Here is a 20,251-nt window from a genome sequence, read left to right as displayed (position 1 = left end):
GCTGCTTGGCCTGCTGTGTTCATCCAGCTCTGCACCTTGTTATCTCACTACATCAGTGCTACCTCCTTCAAGCTGTATGTACCTCCCAGGAAGATCAGGGTATTTGCTGCCCAACTGTGGGGGTTATATATATGGACTGTAACAACCCAGCTGCTCTCCACTTGGACAATGAAGATTCATGCTGCCAACTGCCCCTCATCCTTTCTCCTCAAATACCTTCATGTGACATTCAAATTGCTTCACGCTGTGGAATACACATTGAAATACCCTGAATGAAATTGTACAGACAGAAATTTTATTTTGCAAAAATACACTTTATTCATCCACTTCTTGGAACCCACAGCAACCCAGGAGGATCCTCTTCACGAAGAAGTTCCAGTCGTTCTGAGGAAAGGTCACTCGACCCAAAACGTTAACTCTGACTTCTCTCCTGCTGAACTTTTCCAGAAATTTCTATTTTTGTTTCTGACTGACTGCGTTCCTTCTGCCACAGTCACCCTGACTATGTTCCAAACAGCCTTGCCTGGGGCTTAGGCATTTGCTGAGGTCACAGCTGTGGTTGGCCACACACTGAACTGACATTAGGCTGAAGCCTGCATAAAATCCACCAATAGCAGCTCAGCTCAACCTCCAACATCTTAGCCAAAAGGCTAAGATACAATCCCTACAGACATATATGCCCCTTTAACCTCATAATCCTCACCAATTCCTTCAATTTGACTTTAACAAAGCAGTGCTGGTTGTCCTTAACTAACCCATGTTTGACCAAGTGACTATTAATTTTATTCCAAGTTGTCATTTCTAAAAGCTTTCACGCAATAATGTTTAAATAGACTGACATATTGTTGCTGGGTTTATCCAGCCACCAATTTTTTCTGAAGAAGGTTGTAACATTGACAGTTCTGCATTCTATTCAATTTGTGCCCGTATCTAATGAGGATTGTGAGGATATAGCCAATCCCTCTATAATTTCCACATCTTACAGTAGAGTTGGATGCTTCTTATCCATTCATGTCATCAACTTCAAGTACAGCTAGCCTGTCAAATGCTTTGTGTATTGCTTTGACATCCATCCTAGTCCAACAGTTTTCTTCCATTATGTCAGAGGACATTGGAGAGAAGGTCTTAAGATAATTAAGAGAATAGAAAAGTTATTATGAGAAATTGCAAGGTGGGTATAAGGAGCACAAGTTCAAACTTGTAAAAGATAAGCTTCCTGTTAGAAAATCTTTTTCCCCCACAAAGACTGCACAACATATAGAGTAGACTTCTAGACCGGTGAAAATAAACACCCCTTAAACATTTAAGAAATAGTTAGATGCTGCAGTGGAGACCTTACTGAGAGGATGCATTAACTTGTAACAAATGGCCTCCATATCATCTACTGACAATTCAAATAATATCTGGCATGATGACCTCAAATATATGTCAGTCTGACTGTGTTTCTTTTGTTGATCATCAGATTTTTTTATTATGTGTTTCAGTACAAACTCTGTGACCAGAAGCTGTACAGTATATGCAATACTTTGTTTCCTACTCTTTCAGTGTAAGACTTATGCTTGTGTGCTGGAGAGTCACCTCATGGGACTGACAATAGACTTCAATATGGGTTTTGTATGCTTCGATGCTGCATCAAAGGTAAGAAGTTGAAGTTTGCCTTTTCACTAGCAATGATTTAGTTAGAAATTCTTACTCAACATTCAAGCACAAAAATATCAATTGAGTTTATAGAGCTTTATCACAAAGCTGCCTAAAAAATAAATCAAGGTGCACTTTAATTAGATATCCTCTCAGAAAATCCTTTGTATCAGATATTTGCAGCCACATGGATAACTTAATATGAACAAATTCCCTATTGTATACAAACTGTGATAAGTCTGTATTTTTAAGTATATTTCTTGTTTAGTGATGTGAGTGATGAAGGTTTGAAGTATTATGAATATTAATTTATTAATAATGAAAAATAAATTAAGTAACACATAAAGGTAGCATGGCAGTCGGTGTGTTGTGGCTGTAGATTGTGGGAACTCTTGGACTCCTGTGTAAGCCACAGTTAAATGTCTGCATTGCCTCTGCAACGGGAGGACTGTTGTGGAGTTACAAACATTGCGATACATCAGGGAGGGAAAGGGTTACCCTTTAGATTGAGGTCTTCTAATTTGCTGCATGATCAAGAATAGGAAGTAATGACTACAAGTGAGGCAAGTAATGGAATCGAGAAAGCAGGAGCCTCAGGTTATGCAATAGTTTTACAACTTGTATGGATCAGGCTTGATCTGCAGTGTGGATGGGCAAACTGACTGGGGTACGCAAAACTGTTTCCAGTGAGTGAAGTTGACAGAAATCCAGTAGACGTCGATCGTATAGATGGGGAATGAACATACTGCTCTGCAGAAAGGAATGAGAAACTGTTATGTTGCCTGCCTAATCCCAGGGATCAGAACACCTGTTCTGGACTGGAGAGGAACTTTGATTGTGAAGAGGGTGATATGGCTGTCGTGGTTTGTGAATGTAACAACAGTATAGGTAGAACTAGGTAAGAGGATCTGCTGAGGGAGTATGAGCAACCAGGGTCTAGTTAAAAATCAAAACTTCAACAATAACAATCACTGGATTGTAACTTAAGCCATGAACAAATCAAAGTAGGGTAAATAAGATTAAAGAGTTCAGTGTGTGGTTCACACATTGGTGTGGGAGAAATAGATTTTGACCAGGACAAGTCGGGAGACTGATTGGGACTGGTTTCAGCTGAAAGATCTCCTTTACTTTTCAGTTCTGACCAAAAGTCATACAGGATTTGTGATGTTAACTCTCCACAGATTGTGCAAGTCCTGCTGAATTTCTCCAATATTGTCTGTGTTTGTTTCAGATTTCTGATATCTGCAGTGTTTTGCTTTTACATAAGGCAGTAGTCAGAACATGGCTGGAATACTGTGAAGAGATTTGTAACAGATATAGATGGCCTGGTCAGATGGGCTATACGAGGGCAAATAGAATTTAATCCTGAAAAATGTGAGACCAAATGCAGATTGGGTGACTGCTTTGCAGAACACCTCTGTTCTGACAGTAGGAATAACCCCGACCTACCGGTTGCTTACCATTTCAACAAATCACCTTGCTGTCATACTAACATTTCTGACCTGGGCCTGCTGCATTGTTCTAATGAGGCATGACATGAGTTTGAGGAACAACACCTCATTATCTGCTTTGTCACTTTACAGCCTTGAGGTCTCAACATTGAATTCTATAACTTCAGAAACTAATCATATTATGTCAATTCTCCATTTTTCTTACACTTTATTGTTTGTGTCTTGTTTACTTTGCTCTTAGTAGAGAAGACCAATTTCTTCACTTTCAAACATTAATTTATATCCATTTTACACCTCCTTGTTGCTATCGGCAACATCAACAATTCCTTTGTCTTTTGCACTGGGCCTCTACACCATCTGCCCCTTGCTCCTCCTCTGCCTCTTGTCAAACGTATTAAAAAATTTCCAATACTTTTCAGTTCTGACCAAAAGTCATACAGGATTTGTGATGTTAACTCTCCACAGATTGTGCAAGTCCTGCTGAATTTCTCAATATTGTCTGTGTTTGTTTCAGATTTCTGATATCTGCAGTGTTTTGCTTTTACATAAGGCAGTAGTCAGAACATGGCTGGAATACTGTGAAGAGATTTGTAACAGATATAGATGGCCTGGTCAGATGGGCTATACGAGGGCAAATAGAATTTAATCCTGAAAAATGTGAGATGTTGTGTTTGGGAGGACTAACAAGATAACGGAGTACATGTTGAATGCTTGTACCTTAGGAGCTAAAGAGAATCAAGAGAGACTTTAGTGTGCATGTTGGATGATCCTTGAAGGCAGCAGGACAGATAGATAAGGTGGCTGAGAAGGTGTATGGCATACTTGCCTTCATTAGTCAAGGCATTAAATACAAAAGCAAGAAAGTTATGATGAAGTTATATAAAATGTTATTTAAGCTGCGACTGGTGTACTGTGTGCAATTCTAGTCACTACACCACAAGAATGATGTGATTGTACTCGAGAGGGTGCAGAAGAGATTCACCAGGATGTTGCCAGAGCTGGAATGATTAAGCTATGAAGAGATACTGGATAGGAGTTGTTTTCTTTAGAGCACAAGAGGCTGAGGTGGTATCTGATTGAGGTGTACAAAGTTCTGAGGGGTGTAGAGAGAGACCTTCCCCTTATTAGAGGGATCAATAATGAGGGAACACAGTTTTAACTTAAGGAGCAGACCAGATTTGAAGAAACATATATTTACTGAGAGACTTATGGGTATCTGGAAGTCACTTCCTAAAAGGATGGTCGAGATGCGAATGCTCAAGACTTTAAGAATGATTTAGATGAGCATTTGCAATGCCATGGCCTACAAGGCTATGGACCAAATCCTGGAAAATGGGATTCAAACAGATAGATATATGTTGACCAGCGTCGACATGATGACATGATGGGCTGAAGTTGAGGGATGTAGGGGGATAAGGGACATACCAGCAATATAATCAGCAGCAGCCATTCCAAACTCTAACCTAATTAAAGGTGTCAGTATCTGACCTAGTGAAGGGCATGGGAGACAGCCTTGGCAGTGCTACTTCTGAGTCATCTGTTCTTTGTTCATAAGAAATGTTAGAGGGAAAATCCTGTGGGACCAGCCACTTGGATGCCAACACCATGATGGTTCCACAGGAACGTGCAGGAGACAAAGAAAGAAGAGAGAGACAAAGAAGTTCAGACATGTTAATAATACGTTTCCATGGCTAGAAGCTTAGTGGGGATTTGGTAATAATAGAGAGGTGCAGCAACGGACAATGCTTCTTATTTGGTTGCCACGTCATGGAGGTTTCTGCATCTCCACAGGAGTGGTCCCAGTATCACCTGATCCGGAGCTAGAATTATGTTTTTTATAGAGGGTAAGGGCATACCACCATCCATCTTGATTCTCTCCACCCAACTGTGGGCCAATTTCTCCTGGAATTAGACAAAGGGAGGGACTAAGTGAGATGAAAGTGGCTGACATAGCTATTAGTGCTGGTGTAGGTGTGGAATGGAGCAAATAAGTAGGCAGTACTGAAGCCATACAGGGTTGGTAATGTGGGCTTTGTGGTGGGTGAAAGCGAGTGGAGATAAATTATGTATGCAAGAGTGAGCGTAGGACCTGGTGGGAGGTGAGTACAGCAACAGAGATATAGTATGAAGTAGCAGAGAGCAGATAGTGGCACAAACCCTGATGATTCTGAGAAGGTGATTGACCTTCTTCATATGCTGCTGGGCATGCCTCCAAATGACTGAGACTCCAACACTCTCTCAGACAACAATATCTGACCAGGCTCTCAGGGTCTGGTGTCATGGCTTCCTCTAGTGATCCTGGGGGAAGAGTATGGCCCTCCCCTGCAGTACCCTATGCATAAGGAATTCTAGATTTCTGTCCACAAATTGGGGCACCAAAATGTCCCTCCACTGCCATATCTGGGTCAAATAATATGAACCCTGCAGGACAGCCCCAGACTGTCAGTGGTAGTCTGAGTGTGCAAATGTGGTGCCTTTGACAGGGATGGCATTCCAACCCGGCATATCCAGGCAGTGGTGAGTACCTCTGGCCACTGACAGTGGTTGAATCAGGCTAGCATCAGTTAAGAGGGGCACTACAGTTGAGTTTTGGATGATACTGTAAAAAAACTTGCTAGGATTTTTGGGGAGAAACCTCCCAAGAATCTCAACACCGTTTGACACTCTATCAATCAGTTTTTGGGGCAGAGATGAGAAGAGATTTTTTCTCTAGGAGGACTGTGCAACTTTAGAATCTGTTGCATCAAAAGGTGGTAAAAATGGGATCCTTCAATATATTTAAGGCAAGAAATAGACAAGTTCTTTAAAGCAAGGGAATCAAAGTTTACCAGGAGTGAATTGGAATGCAGAATTTGAAACACAAACAGATCAGTCATGATACTATTGAATGGCAAGCTCGGTTGAAGGACTGAATAGTCTACTTTTATTCCTATTTTGCATGTTTAACATTCACTCCCTTCAACACAGATGCACAATGCCAACATTATGTACCATCTATACCAAAGTATCTTCAATAAATTCACCAAAGCTCTTTAGACAGCACCTTCCAAACCTACGGCTTCTACTGTCTGGCAAGGCAAATGACACAAGTATATTGGAAAGCCGGATTCTGCAAGTTCCCTCCAAACCCCACACCATTCTGACTAGGAACTACATCCCTGTTCAATGCTGCGGGGTCAAAATCTTGAAATTCCCTTCCTAACAGCATTGTGGGTGTCCCTACACCCCAAGGATTTTAAAAATTCATAATAGCAGCCCACTCTAGCTTCTTAAGAGCAATTAGTGATGTACTATAAATTCTGACTGAACCAGTGATGCTCACATCCCTTGAGTAAATAAACAAAAATGGGTCAAGTGACAAATTGGCCTACTGCCCCTTTTGATTTGTACGTTTGCATGATCAAACTCTTCTATATAGAGAATCATTTTCTTTATATCACAATTTGTAAAGTCAGTTGAAGTTCACTGCCATGTCAGCTACATGATAAATCAATAGTGAAAGTGTCTTAGCATTTTCAAATTATTGAAAATTCAAATCCATTCACATATTCCATTTTGAAATATGGATATAAACCAATCAGCTTCTTTTTATATAGCATGGAAATACTTATATTGTTTGTGAACCTATTTAATCACTGAATTTCAAGTCATTGCATTTATTAAAGTCATATATCATTACCTGACAGAGACACTTCACAGGATAAAAACAAAATGATGTGGATGCTGGAACTCCAAAACATATACAGAAACTCAGCTGGTCTAACAGCATCTATGGACAGAGAAACAAAGTTAACATTTTCAGAGCCTTATGATTTTACTCAGAACTTAATGGGATGTGTTTTTGTTATTCCTGCAGTTTGGGAATTGGTGAGGCCCAGTCACAAGGCTTGAGAAAAAGGCCAGAGATCTATTACACAGATGGGTGTTCCCCTTATGCTATTGTATTGTCACTGGCAATGTGAGTGAGCATGTCTCTGTAGGAGTTAGAGAAATTTATGTCCTAATTTAAAAAGATGGGCCTCAGCACCCTTTCCTAAACACCCTCCTGCTGCCTTGTTGAATTGTTAATCTAGTAGAAAATTGGCCCTAGAGCCATGAGAGGTTCAGAGATGATAATAGTTCAGACAAGCTGTCACATTATTTTTACTGATCAGTGAGATGAAATGTTTTCAGCAGCAGTCAGAGGCCCCAGTGGTGGCACGTAAGTGGACAATGCGACAGTCTCTTTATTTTTTACTCATTCTTTTTTTAAAAAGTCTTGTCTTGAAATGAATTGTAAGGCTGTGTCACACTTCCAGCATGTGTCTGTGTGGTGTTTATGTGTTCAAATTTGCTTGACAAACCAAGTGTGGTTATTTAAGTATTTGTCACAGTGAATAATTGTGGAATTAATGAGCGATGTGATATTGGCAACATCACCCTCCTAAATTTTCAGAATCTCTCTTTGCTGGAATTTTCTTTTTCTTGTTGACAACAAATCTTTCTCTTCATGCCCTTTTGACTATCAATGGGACCTCCAACCCAGTTTCAGAAATCCTGAGGGCTTTGGTCAACAGCACCGATATTGCATCACTTTCTGCCACTGGAACTGTAGCTTGAGCTCCATCTGTATATCTGTCAATCTTTCTATTTCTGATCTCTTTCTGATAGATGCAGGAAAATTCAGGGTTGTGACCAAGCAGCGTACAAATAACAACAAGACTTGGTCTCTGTGATTGCTTTTAGCTATGATGGAGTCATAAGAGTGGATCGGGAGGTCTTCCACATAACTTTCTGCATTGGTTCAATTTTGAATGCAGCCCAGCAGTGGCTTAAACTGATAGGCGGAGAAAAGAGAGGGGGAGAGAGAAATATAAAAGGTTGATAGTAAGCCAGGGAACGAGAAAAGCTGATAATGGGACCCCGTTAGTCAGTGAAAATGGGTTGGCTGTGCTGAAAACAGCCCATGGTATGACAAGGCCTAGGGCATGTGGCTGGGTAAAGGACATGGAAGGAAGTGATCAGGCCCTAAAATCATTGAACTCAATATTGAGTCCCGAAAGCTGTAGGTGGAAGTGGAAATGAGATGCTGTTCTTCCAACTTGCACTGAGCCTCATTGGAGCACTGCAGGATGGCCCAAGACAGAAATGGTGGTGCGGGAACATGGTGGTATGTTGAGTTGGAGGCAACTGGAAGCTCAGGATCTTTTTTATAGACAGAAATGAGCTGATCTACATTTTTTCTCCCCACTGTAGAGGAGAACACATTGAGTAGCAAAAACTGTAAATTAGGTTGAGTGAAGAGCAGGTAGATCAGTGCTTCACCTGCAACTGTGCCTGGGGCCTTGGATAGTGAGGAGGGAGGAGGTAAACTTGCAAGTGTTGCACCTTCTGTGATTACATGGGAGGATGCCAGGGAGATGTCAGGAGTGCAGAAGGAGTGGACTAGGGTCTCCCAGAGACAATGGCCCTTGTGAAATGCTGACCAGGGAAGATAAGGAAATATACAATCTGTAGTGACATTTTGCTGGAGGTGGTGGAAATGATGGCTTATGACCTTTGGATGTGGATGCTGCAGGAGTGGAAAGTGAGGAGCAGGGGGCCCTATCATTACTGAGGGAGGGAAGAGAAGGGGTGAGGGCAGAATTGCAGAAAATGGGTAGGATACAGCTAAGGGCCTTATTGTGGTGGGGTATTTTCAGTTGTGGTGAAAGGTGAACATTTCTAAGGTCTGTCTGGAGACAGGGGCATCAGCAGAACAGATGTGATGGAGACTGAGAAAATGGGGGAATGGAATGTTTGCAGAAAGCTGGGTGTGTGGGTGTATAGTTCAGGTAACTATGGGTGTCATTGGGTTTGTATTAGATATCGGTGGCCAGTTAATTGTTGATGAAAGATGCAACTTCTGCAAAATTTAACCAATTTAGATTAACTATTTTGAGGCAAAGCTGACTCTTCAACCCCCAAAAACAAATCAACAAGCCTGCATTATGAGTGTCATAAAATCATATCTAATTATTGCGTCTTCTGTTTATAAAGAAAGGAGAAAGAACTCACCGTTCACATTATCTTATTATCATTGGAATATCGAAAATAGCATCAAAATTAGTAAATTGCCATTGAAGCTGCATTCTTTGCTGTTACATACCCATATGCATTAGCCAGGTTTCAAGCAACGAGTATGAAAATACAAACATACATACAGATGATTTATTTTCTTTGAAGCATAACGCAGTTGAGATCAATATAATAAGAGAACCTTCTATCCTTCACATAGAATCTTGAGGCAAGTGTGGCCTCAAGTTGAACATCTCCCGTAAAGTCATCTCTCACATGACAGCACTCCCTCTGCATTGCAAAGTTTCAACTTAGGGAATATGATCAAGTGCAGGAGTGGTGCTTGCTGACACAATTTTATTGTGACGGAAGAGTGTTACCATTGAGCTAAACTGATGTCTTGAAAGATTGCAAACAACATTCCCTGTCATTTTATTCCATCTGTGCACACTCCCTGGTTCGTATGTAGCACCTACTTCCAGAACCAGACATCAGTGCCATGATCGGTTATGCTGACACTGATCACTATGCTTGGAACCTTGGAGTGGCAACTCACATTTTCAGCAATGGTAAGGGATTGACAATAATGCTGGCCTTTCCATGGCTCTTAAATCCCATGAGTGAATTAAAATAAAGGTTGTGCAAACCGCATTGGATAAGTTGAAAAATAATTTACTTTTTACTTGTTGACCTGCATTGACCACTGGTCTGACAGCGTAAATTTAAAATGTTCATCCTTGTTTGCAGTCATGCTCTGGCCTCGCCCTTTACTTTCTCTGTAGTCTCCTCCAGCCTTACAAATCTCCAGGACATCTTTGCTCCTCCAGTTCAGGCCCCTTAAAAATTTCCAATTTTAATCCCCCTAGCATGGGCGGCCAAGCCTTCACCTGCCAAGTTTTTAAGCGACGTTATATGCTCCCCAGTCTCTCTTGCTTAGCTCTTTAAGGGCACTCCTTCAAGTCTATGGCTTTAATCAAACTTTTGATTATCTGCCCTAGAATTTCCTAGTGTTAATCTATTTGATATTTCCCCTGTGATGCATCTTGGAACATTTTACTGTGTTAAAGATGCGAAAACACACAAATCACTATTGTCAAATTTCTCCATTCTAAACCATTAAATTCATTTGTAATTATTTATGGAACATTCAAAAAATACCTATTTAGTACTGTGCAAAAATTTGTGCGTGCTTATTTTTGTCAGTAGCATATATTATTGAAAAAAAAATTCATACTATGTGGAACAGGAAGAAAAAAATCTTGAAGTGTTTGTGTAGGATGGGGAATGTGGACCTGCAATAAAAATATAGGGAAGTAGGCAGCAAATGAGCAAACGAGACCTCAAATGTAGTTATCTTTGGATTATGCCTGGTGTAATGCACAAGAAAGTACAGAAATAGGAAGATAGGCAGATGAATGCATGGCTGAAAGATAATGGAGGATAGAGGGCTTGAGATTCCTAGAACATTGGGACTGAGTTCTTTGCAGGATGTTTTGCTAGTGTTGCTAGGAGGACTTTATCCTAACTCAGCAGGGTTGTGGGAACCAAGAGAGGATATTAAAGTGGAATACCCAGGTGCACAAAATACTTGGAGAGATGGATAGCACTGGTATAGTGAATGTCAGAGTGAAGTAGAAAGTAATGAAGTCTAAATTAAGTTTAGTATACACGTATGTAAATAGTAGTCTGTATGACTGAGGAGTTACAGGCACAGATTTATATGTATAAATATGATGTTGCAATAGTAAGGAGTCCTGACTCAAGGAAGGGAGAACTGTGTGTTAAATACACTAGGTTAAGGTGTTCAGAAAAGATTGAATGGAATGGATGATTGAGGGTTGGCTGTATTGGTTAGGGAGAGCATTGCAGTGACTGAGTAAGAGAGTATACCCAAGGGTTTGAGAACAGAATCAATCTGGCTACAGCTGAGAACCATAAAAGGTTGCAATTACATTGCATGGTATGGTGTATTGGAAAGATGCAGAGGAACAGGTCTGCAGGGAAATTACAGAGATATGCCAACTTTATAGAGTGGTTAAACTGGAAACTTTAATGTAAACTTGGATAGTGATAACGTTAAAAAGGAGCAAATGATCCTGCACTGTATTCAGGAAAATATCCTATGCCAGTATTTATCCAATCCACCCAGAAAAAATGCAGTGTGACTGCAAATGATTTGAAGCAAATAGATCAAATGTCAGTGGGAGATCAGTTAGGAGACAATAATCATTGTATTGTAAGATTTAGGATGAGGGTATTAATTAGGAGGTCCAGGATAAGACTAATTAACCAGGATAGTGCTGGCTTCAATAGGATAAGAACCAAATTTGAATAAAGACTGAAATGAAAGGCTGATGGGAAAACTGAGATGAGGAGAAATTTCTTCACCCAGAAAGCGGTGGGCCTTTTTTGTTTAATCATTTACGGGATGAGGGCATCGCTGGTTGGGCAGCATTTATTACCTATCCCTAATTGCCCAGAAGGCAGTTAAGAGTCAACCACACGGCTGTGGGTCTGGAGTCACAGGTAAGCCGACCAGGTAAGGATGGCAGTTTTCTTCCCTAAAGGGCATTAGTGAACCAGATTGTTTTTTCCTGACAACTGACGATGGATTCACAGTCATCATTAGACTCTTAATACCAGATATTTTTATTGAATTCAAATCCCACCACCTGCCATGGAGGAGGCAGATCAATTTCAATGTGGAAAAGTATTGTGAAGAACAGGGCAGACAATTCAAAATAGGCGTGCAATTCTAACGGGCGTTCAGGAGCTGAGGGTCTTGAGCGTATATGTGCATAAATCACTAAAGGATAGAATTTCAGAATCCCCACAGTGTGGAAAGACTATTCAGCCCATTGAGTCCACACCACCCCTCTGAACAGCATCCCGCCCAGACCTATCCCTGTAACTCTGCATCTCCCATATCTAACCCACCTACGGGGCAATTTAGTCAATCAACCCAACTTGTGGGAGGAAACCAAAGCACCAGGAGGAAACCCACACAGACACGGGCAGAACGTGCAAACTCCACACAGACAGTCGCCCAAGAATGGAATCAAACCTGGGTCCCTGGTGCTGTGAGGCAGCAGTGCTAACCACTGAGCCACCATGCTGCCCCTAAGATTGAGAGAGCAGTTAAACAAGTGTGGGGTATTCTAGCCTTTATTAATAGGGGCATACAATGATGAGCAAGGAGTTCTTGCTAATCTTATACAAGACATTGTTAGATCTCAGTTGGAGAATTGTGTACACTTCTGTGTTTCAAACTGTAGGAAGGATATGAACACATTGGAGAGCGTGCAGAAAAGATTTACAAAAAATGGTTCCATGGATTAAACTTCAGTTATAAGAATATGTTAGAGAATTTGGAACTCTTCTTGGACAGAAGTAGACGGAGAGAATATCTGATAGATACTTTCAAAATCATGGGTGGTCTGGATAGCTTAGAAAGAGGGAAACTGTTCCCCTACATAAAAGGCAGAGGACACTGATTTAAAATGATTTGCAAATATGACACATGTCAAAACTTTTTCACTCAATCAATGGTTCAAGTCTGTAATGCACTACCCGGATATATGGTTGAGATAGAGTCAATGAGCCTTTCAAGTAGGCTTTAGATGATTATTTGCATAGACGTAATGTGTAAGGACGTGGAAAGTAGGTGGTAACTTAGAATATTCTTTGGAGAGCTGAGTGGCCACTTCTACACAATAATAGTTCTAATGCTGTGTTGAACTTGATTTGCTTACACTCCAAATTACTTTAAAAATAGTTTTCCTCATGCAACTCAGTGTTGACATTTCATTATTAATGACTGTCAAAGATTAAACAGCCCTCTATCGTGGCTTTGTATAAAATAAGAAAGCTTAATCAATGGAATATAATGAATAGATGCAATTTGTTATGTGGAGATGGAGACAGAACGCAATCAAAGGTTAATTTTTCAATGTCAAATAGAGACTCAATATATTTTCCAGGAAAGTATACAGGAATTCAATTTGTTTATTACTCAAAGGTTAATTAACAAATGAGTGAATGAAGAGGAAGATAATCTCAGTGATTTCTCATGACTTCTGCCAGTTAAGTAAAGCTATTTTTAGCACATTATATGTTTGATCGGAGACTAGCCCTCCTACTAAGCAAATATTTCACATGCAAGATTAAAATACACTCTGAAATAAAATGTCAGCATTGTATCATCCAAAAACCTCTGCCATTGACTTTTTATACTTCTTTTATAGATTGTTCTCTGGAGATATAAATTTTCACAGCTGAAAGGCTCTTCAGATGATGGAAAAAGCAAGATAAAGTTTTTATTCCAGAACATTGACACTAAACAAATTGAAGCAAAGGTAATGTAGTGTGAAACAGGTGTTGGACCAGACAAATCTGCACTTTTTTTTTAAAATGTGCTGCATTTGTATTTTTTGTGGCATATTTTCATCAAATTGAAAATAAATCAGGCTAACTGTCCACATCACAACTGATTGAAGAAAATGAGGTGAACAATTGAACTTTCCCAAGACAATATTAACCTGAAAAGTACATGCGTTATTCATTTAGATACTTTGGCATCCTCCAGTGAAATGATTAGAATGCTTGTGTGTTCAGCTGGAGAATGGGCAGTTGAGGTCTTCAGAGGGCAGGTCACATGGATCTCCATGTGCACTCTTAATCTAAAATCTATTCAGATTGGCTTCTGGAAATCAGGCCACTGACATGTGACATAAATTGAATAAATTATATGCAGCAGTACTATTTAGTTTCTATGGAGAAAGTATATTTAAAAAACTATTTTGCATCAGAGAAATGTCCCTGATGTGTTTTAGGAAAGGAGCATTTTAGCAGTATACTTTGATCAACAAAACAAAACTGTGCATACACAATTCCACTAAAAGCTTTCAGAGATAAACATTCAATCCAAGGGCTTAATTTTACCTGCTTCCTGAAGTTGGGCAGGAAGGGTGGAAGGGGCATTAAATGGTGGCAGAAAGGGTTTGGAGTGAAATGATGTCTTAACTAAAAGCTCATTGTGCAGATGCTGGAAATCTAAACTAAAAATAGAAACTCCGAAGCATCTGTGGAGAGAGAAACAAAGTTAACTGAACATTTCTCTTAACTGTGAGATATTCTTATAATGGGGAATGGCTGTAGTTCAACTGCCCGCTGCCCAGAGATGGACAACTAATTATTCCAGTTGGTTGGTCAATTAGTAGCCACTTCACAATGACATGAGAATTTGTCAATATCATTACTGTGTCCCCCTAGGCCCTCACCACTGAAAGGTAAACTGAGGCAGCATCCTGAAGGTGGAGTCTGTTGATTTTGGGGGTTTGTGATCACAGTTACCAAATATAGTCAGTCAAAAAATTTGTAGCAATTTTCTGATTATAAAGTTAGTTAATAAGTAACAGATTCGGGATGGTGTTAGTTAATTAGACAAAGAAAAGTATACAACCGTGCCAATTGGGAATGGTTCACTAATATTAGATGACAAACAGGCTGTTACTGCAGCTGTTAGTCTCTTTAAATTTCTGAAGGCAGAATCCTGCTCTGTAGCCAAGATGTTAGGGAACTGATCCCCGAGTCATTCTTCTCTTTGGCCCATCTTGCATCTGGATAAGGCAGCTGTCTGAGGTCCGCTGGATGAGGTCTGCTGCCTAAAAGGTCTGCCTGATGAGGACTCCCAACTCTTATGAGAACTTATTGATACCCTATTTCTAGGGTTACACAGCTCATGCTGTGTCAAACAATTGTCTGAATCCTTTTGGCCAATGACCATGGGACAAATACTCATAACATTGGATGACCATTGTCCTCTTGCTCACCTCCATTTAAAGATTAGTTTTCATTCCTTCTGAGAACTGAACCTTCTTATTTTTGATAATGTTACACTCATAATAGGATAATGTGGTTTCCAAGAAGTCATTTATTTATACTTGAGGAAGACACTTAACTGCTGTAACACAGTTAAATGCTACACAGGAAATACTGAAAACAGATTTGTGAAAGCACACCTGTTTAAAGAGATCTCCAGTTTCCAATAGGGCCTTCCATTCTAACTAAAGGAGGAATTCCTCATCAATAAAAGCTGCCTTCATTAGCTCTGATGCTGGCTGTGGAGAGTTTGATCATCAGGCTAGCCTTGTTGGCCCCAGTGCATGAAAAAATGTTCGTATCCATTCTCTTAGGGCCTGTCAATATATAGACACCTTATTCTTCATCATCCAACCTCAGGCACCTTTGGCCTTCTCACTTGGCTTCAATTGGATAACAATCACTGGAACGGCTACTTAATTCACCACTGATAAAATTAGTCAATCAGGCATGTGACATACACAATGGCATTGAAATTCATGTACTACATTCCTGATTTGTGTTGTCAGTATATGTATATCTACCCTTTTGTGCACATCTTGAAATGATTTTTCTCCATTGTTGATGACCATGCTTTTAACTTCCTCAGCTCTATGTTCTGGAATTTCCTCCCTAAGTGTCTTTGAATCCGTTGTCTCCTTTAGAACTCACCTCTCGTCAAGCTTTTCATGTCTTCTAGTGTTTTCTTCTCATAGCGTTGGGTTGATTTTTGTTGAGTCAGAGCTCTGTAAAGTACCTTGGAATGTTTCGAACATTAAAGACACTGTGTAAATGAAAGCTGCTGTTACTGTTATTAGTTTTCCATATACAGTGCAGTTATCAGTCAGCAATCAATGGGAAGGTGTAAGACAGGCCTGGAGCAACGTGTATTTTTAAGGTGATTGAAGAACAAAGATCAATACAGCACAGGAACAGGCCCTTTGGCCCTGCATGCCTGTGCCGACAATGTTTTGCCCTTCCATACAAAAACTGTCCTAACTACAGAATTGGTATCCCTCTATTCCCTTCCTTTTCATGTATACGTCCAGATACTTCTTCAATGCTCCTATTGTGTCTGCTTCCACCACCTCCTCTGGCACCGTGTTCCAAGCACTCACCACCCTTTGTGTGAAAAACATGCCTTGGACATCTCTCTTAAACTCCACCCTCCCCTCCCCAGACCTTGAACCTGTGTCCTCTAGTAATTGACCCCTTTGCCCTGGGCAAAACCCTCATACTTTCCAATTTATCCATGCCAGTCACAGTCTTATAAATTTCTCTTAGGTTGCCCATCAACCTCCTGTGTTCCAATGAAAACAAACCCAGTCTATCCAACCTTTCTTCATAGCTAAAATCCCCCATACCAGGTAAACCTTTTCTGTATCCTCTCTGAAACATCCACATCCTTCTGGTAGTGTGGTGACCAGAACACAATGTTGCAAGTGTGGCCTACCTAAAGTTCTATAAAGCTGCAGGATAGCTTTTCTGTCCTTATACTCAGTACTCCTTCCAATGAAGGAAAGCATGCCATAGGCCTTTTTGACTACCTTATCTACCTGCGCTGCCACCTTCAGTGACCTGTGGACCAAATCCCTCTGCATATCAATACTGCTAAGGGTTCTGCCATTCACTGTATAATTTCCACCTGTACTTGACCTTCCAAAATACATCACCTCACATTTGTCTGGATTAAATTGCCTCTGCCATTTGCCTGTCCATACTTCCAACTGTTGCTTTCCTGCTGTTTTCTCTGACAAACCTCCTCACTAACCACAACCCCACCAATTTGTGTATTGTTTGCAAACTTACTAATTAGACCAGCCACGTTTTCCTCCATTTATATCATTTATATAGACCATGAACAGCTGAAGTCCCAGCACTGATCCCGGTGGAACATCGCTAGTCACAACCCTCCATTCTGAAAAGCATCCTTCCACTGCTACCCTCCGTCTCTTGTGACTAAATCAGTTCTGAATCCATCTTGCCAGCTCATGATACCATGTGACTTCACCTTTTGTACCAGTCTGCCATGATGGACCTTGTCAAAGCTTATGGCACAATATTCCATGTCTTTCTAAAAAATGTCTTTATTGTGGGTGTGTAAATATAAAAAATACATATAAGACAAAAGTAAGCACTACAAACTTAACACAGTAGCTTAATATGAGCTGTGCTATGAACTCAGTTCTACATTCTACTTCTTTCCAAGAGTTCACTTATTTTGTATAATCTTGAAGGTTCATTCATTTATCCAGGCAGCTAAACTAAAAGTTATGCCATGGCCCTCTGGAAATTTCTTGAATTCTCCTTAGAAATCCAGCTGTTTCTTGAGGCACTAAATTCATGGGAAACCTCCATTAGCTTTTGACCAACAAATCCTTCTGTTTTACATTTTTGCTTTTCTGCTTTTGGCTTTTTTTTTCCAAATTTTTTTAGGGACCATAATGTTTTAAAAGAAAATCCTAACAGAACAATGGCACAATATTCTGTGTCTTTTTAAAAAGAGTCTTTATTGTGTGTGTATATATATATAATATATATAAGACAAAAGTAAGCACTGCAAACTTAACACAAGAGCTTATTAAGAGCTGTCCTGTGAATTCAGTTCTACATTTTACTTCCTTCCAAGAGTTCACTTATTTTGTATAATCTTGAAGGTTCATTCATTTATCCAGGCACCTAAACCAAAAGTTATGCCATGGCCCTCTGCAAATTTCTTGAATTCTCCTTAGAAATCCAGCTATTCCTCGAGGCACTAAATTAATGGGAATCCTCCATTAGCTTTTGACCAACAAATCCTCCAGTTTTCTTTAAAGACCTCAAGTTGCAACTGTGGTCTTTCATTCCTTGTAATAAAAGCAAAATAATGCAGTTACTGGAAATCTGCAACAAAGACACAAAGTGCTGGAGAAACTTAGCAGGTCTGGCAGCTTCTTTGGAGAAAGAAGCAGAGTTAATCTTTCAAGATCTTTAAACTAAAAGAAAGAGGTGGCAGATATGCTTTCATAGAATCCCTACAGTGTGGAAACAGGCCATTTACCCCAACAAGTCCACATTGCCCCTCTGAACAGCATCTTACCCAGACCCCTCCCCCTATACTTTCCCTGTAACCCTGCATTTCCCATGTCCAATCCACACCCCTGGAAACTATGGGGCAATTTAGCATGGCCAATCCACCTAATCTTTGGGTGGAAATTGGAGCACCTAGAGGAAACCCACACAGACACAGGGAGAATGCACAAACTCCACAGACAGTTGCCTGAGGGTGGAATTGAACCCAGGTCCCTGGTGGTGTGAGACAGCAGTGCTAACTATTGAGCCACTGTGCTGCCCTATTTCATTTTATGAGGAGCAGAGCAACTGTCCAACTGCTCTGGAATGAAAGTTAAGAAAACAAACTTTGTTAATCCTGGTGCAACCCTTCCTCCCATTATGTGAGAAAGCTGTAACAACTGTCCTGATCAATCTGAGGGTTGTAATAGCGGTCTAGCTTCCATAATGTTATGCAAGTTCAATTTTCATTTAAATTTTCATTTCATCTACATAGGCACTACTGACCCATTTTCAAGCTTGTGTTTATAATGTCTGGGATTGTGAGGCGACAGAGTTCTGCAAGTGATTTTAACTGCCCGCCTATTTGACATCTGCCAACCAGGCACAGTTAAAATATGTGAAAATCAAAAATCACAATTATGCCTTTTTATTAATATTTTCTCCTTTCTTTTAATGCAGGAGCTGGAATTTTCCAACCTTTTCGCAGTACTTCATTGTATACACTCCTTTTTTGCTGCTAAAGTTGCTTGCATGGATCCTCTCTACATTGGAAGCCAGCCTGTTGTTGGGAAGGCCAAGTACAGTAACTGAAAGACTCCTTTTTGTCCAGTTTGAAAGAATTGTTGCTGCTCTGCTAAAGATAAATATTTAACATAGCATAGCTGTGATGGGTTTCGATAACATGCTTCGAGCTCAGGAGAAAAGTTGTCAGCTTTCATTCTTCTTCTGTTCCATCTTTTCCAAACAGTCACTTGAATGAGTTGAACTAAAACATCAACAGTTTACAGATATGGTAGCTTTTCTCTTTTTAATGCTGAAATTTTGTCATGAACTACAATCAAATATTATTGTGAGATACTTCCTGAATGAAGAGTGCCACTGATGAACTTAACGCACATAAGATTTCTTATTGAAGATTTCTCTGTGAAAGCACCCCCTCAATTCAATGTGCTTCTGCTTTCCAAAGATGGAAATTTTTATGAACTTACAAGACATTTAAGTGATATGAAAATGTGCTTTATCCAAGATAGAGTTGAGGAATGTGATGATTAGAAATTATGATTCAAATGGGCACAGCAGGTCATTTTTATGTGAAATAATTTTTGTAGTGGAAATGCCCTTATTTTTACAATAAGCCCTGAGTGTTTACTTTTTCCATGTTAAGCTTCTGAACTATATAAATATGAATTCATGAGCAAAGATAACACAAATTAATTCATTGTGATGGGTAAAAATAACAATAATAATTCATTCATCTGTGAGCTGTTTACACATGCTGTGAAGACTGAGATAACATTTCTCTATTATGGCCATCATTAGCTAAGTATAATGCAATTTTAATTCCTTAAAAATATACGCATAAATTCCATATTTATCTGTACATTTTGAACTACAACATTCTGATAAAAGCTCCTGGTGAAATTTTAACCAGATGAGCTGGTTTTTAAAAGAAAATCATCATAGTCATACTACTAACTAAACATCCAATATGTCTTCAAAAGTCCTTCAAACAACTCATGTAAATCGTTCATTGTAAAGTTTCTATAATCATTTTTTGAAAAAATTGATGGCAGAGAAACTTCACAGATTCATAGATGTACTAACATTAAATAACATGATTCCACTATGTAAGTGGACAAATTAAAAACATTTTTGCGTGTGTTCTGTTAATCTTGTAAAAGTGCAAAGATTGATTTCACAAATTGCCCACATGTGTTGCAATATCTTCTGACATGGGTTTTACATTGGAAAATCAAAGAAGTAGACTGGAACATCGCTAAGTAGTAGACCAGTACATCACAAAGTGAAATGGATTTTTCAAATTTGTTTTTTACATTTTTGCCTTTCTGCTTTTGGCTTTTTTTTTCCAAATTTTCTTAGGGACCATAATGTTTTAAAAGAAAATCCTAACAGAACAATGGCACAATATTCCGTGTCTTTTTAAAGAGAGTCTTTATTGTGTGTGTATATATATATAATATATATAAGACAAA

General features: G+C 39.6%; 1 protein-coding gene across 1 annotated transcript in view; it reads left to right on the top strand.

Moving 5' to 3' along the window:
- sntg1 (syntrophin, gamma 1) overlaps positions 1-18,848 on the top strand; it is a 175,819-nt gene extending 156,971 nt beyond the window's left edge. Inside the window, exons 15-17 of the mRNA XM_048596124.1 lie at positions 1,546-1,638; positions 13,370-13,480; positions 18,717-18,848. Of these exons, the coding sequence (XP_048452081.1) occupies positions 1,546-1,638; positions 13,370-13,480; positions 18,717-18,848 (336 nt within the window). The remainder of the gene's footprint in view (positions 1-1,545; positions 1,639-13,369; positions 13,481-18,716) is intronic.
- Positions 18,849-20,251: the final 1,403 nt, after the last annotated feature.

The sequence above is a fragment of the Rhincodon typus genome, chromosome 4, assembly GCF_021869965.1.
Source record: "Rhincodon typus isolate 14 chromosome 4, sRhiTyp1.1, whole genome shotgun sequence".
Classification (NCBI taxonomy): Eukaryota; Metazoa; Chordata; class Chondrichthyes; order Orectolobiformes; family Rhincodontidae; genus Rhincodon; species Rhincodon typus.
The sequence above is the reverse complement of the archived record's forward strand: the minus strand, read 5'-3'. Positions and strand labels throughout refer to the sequence as shown.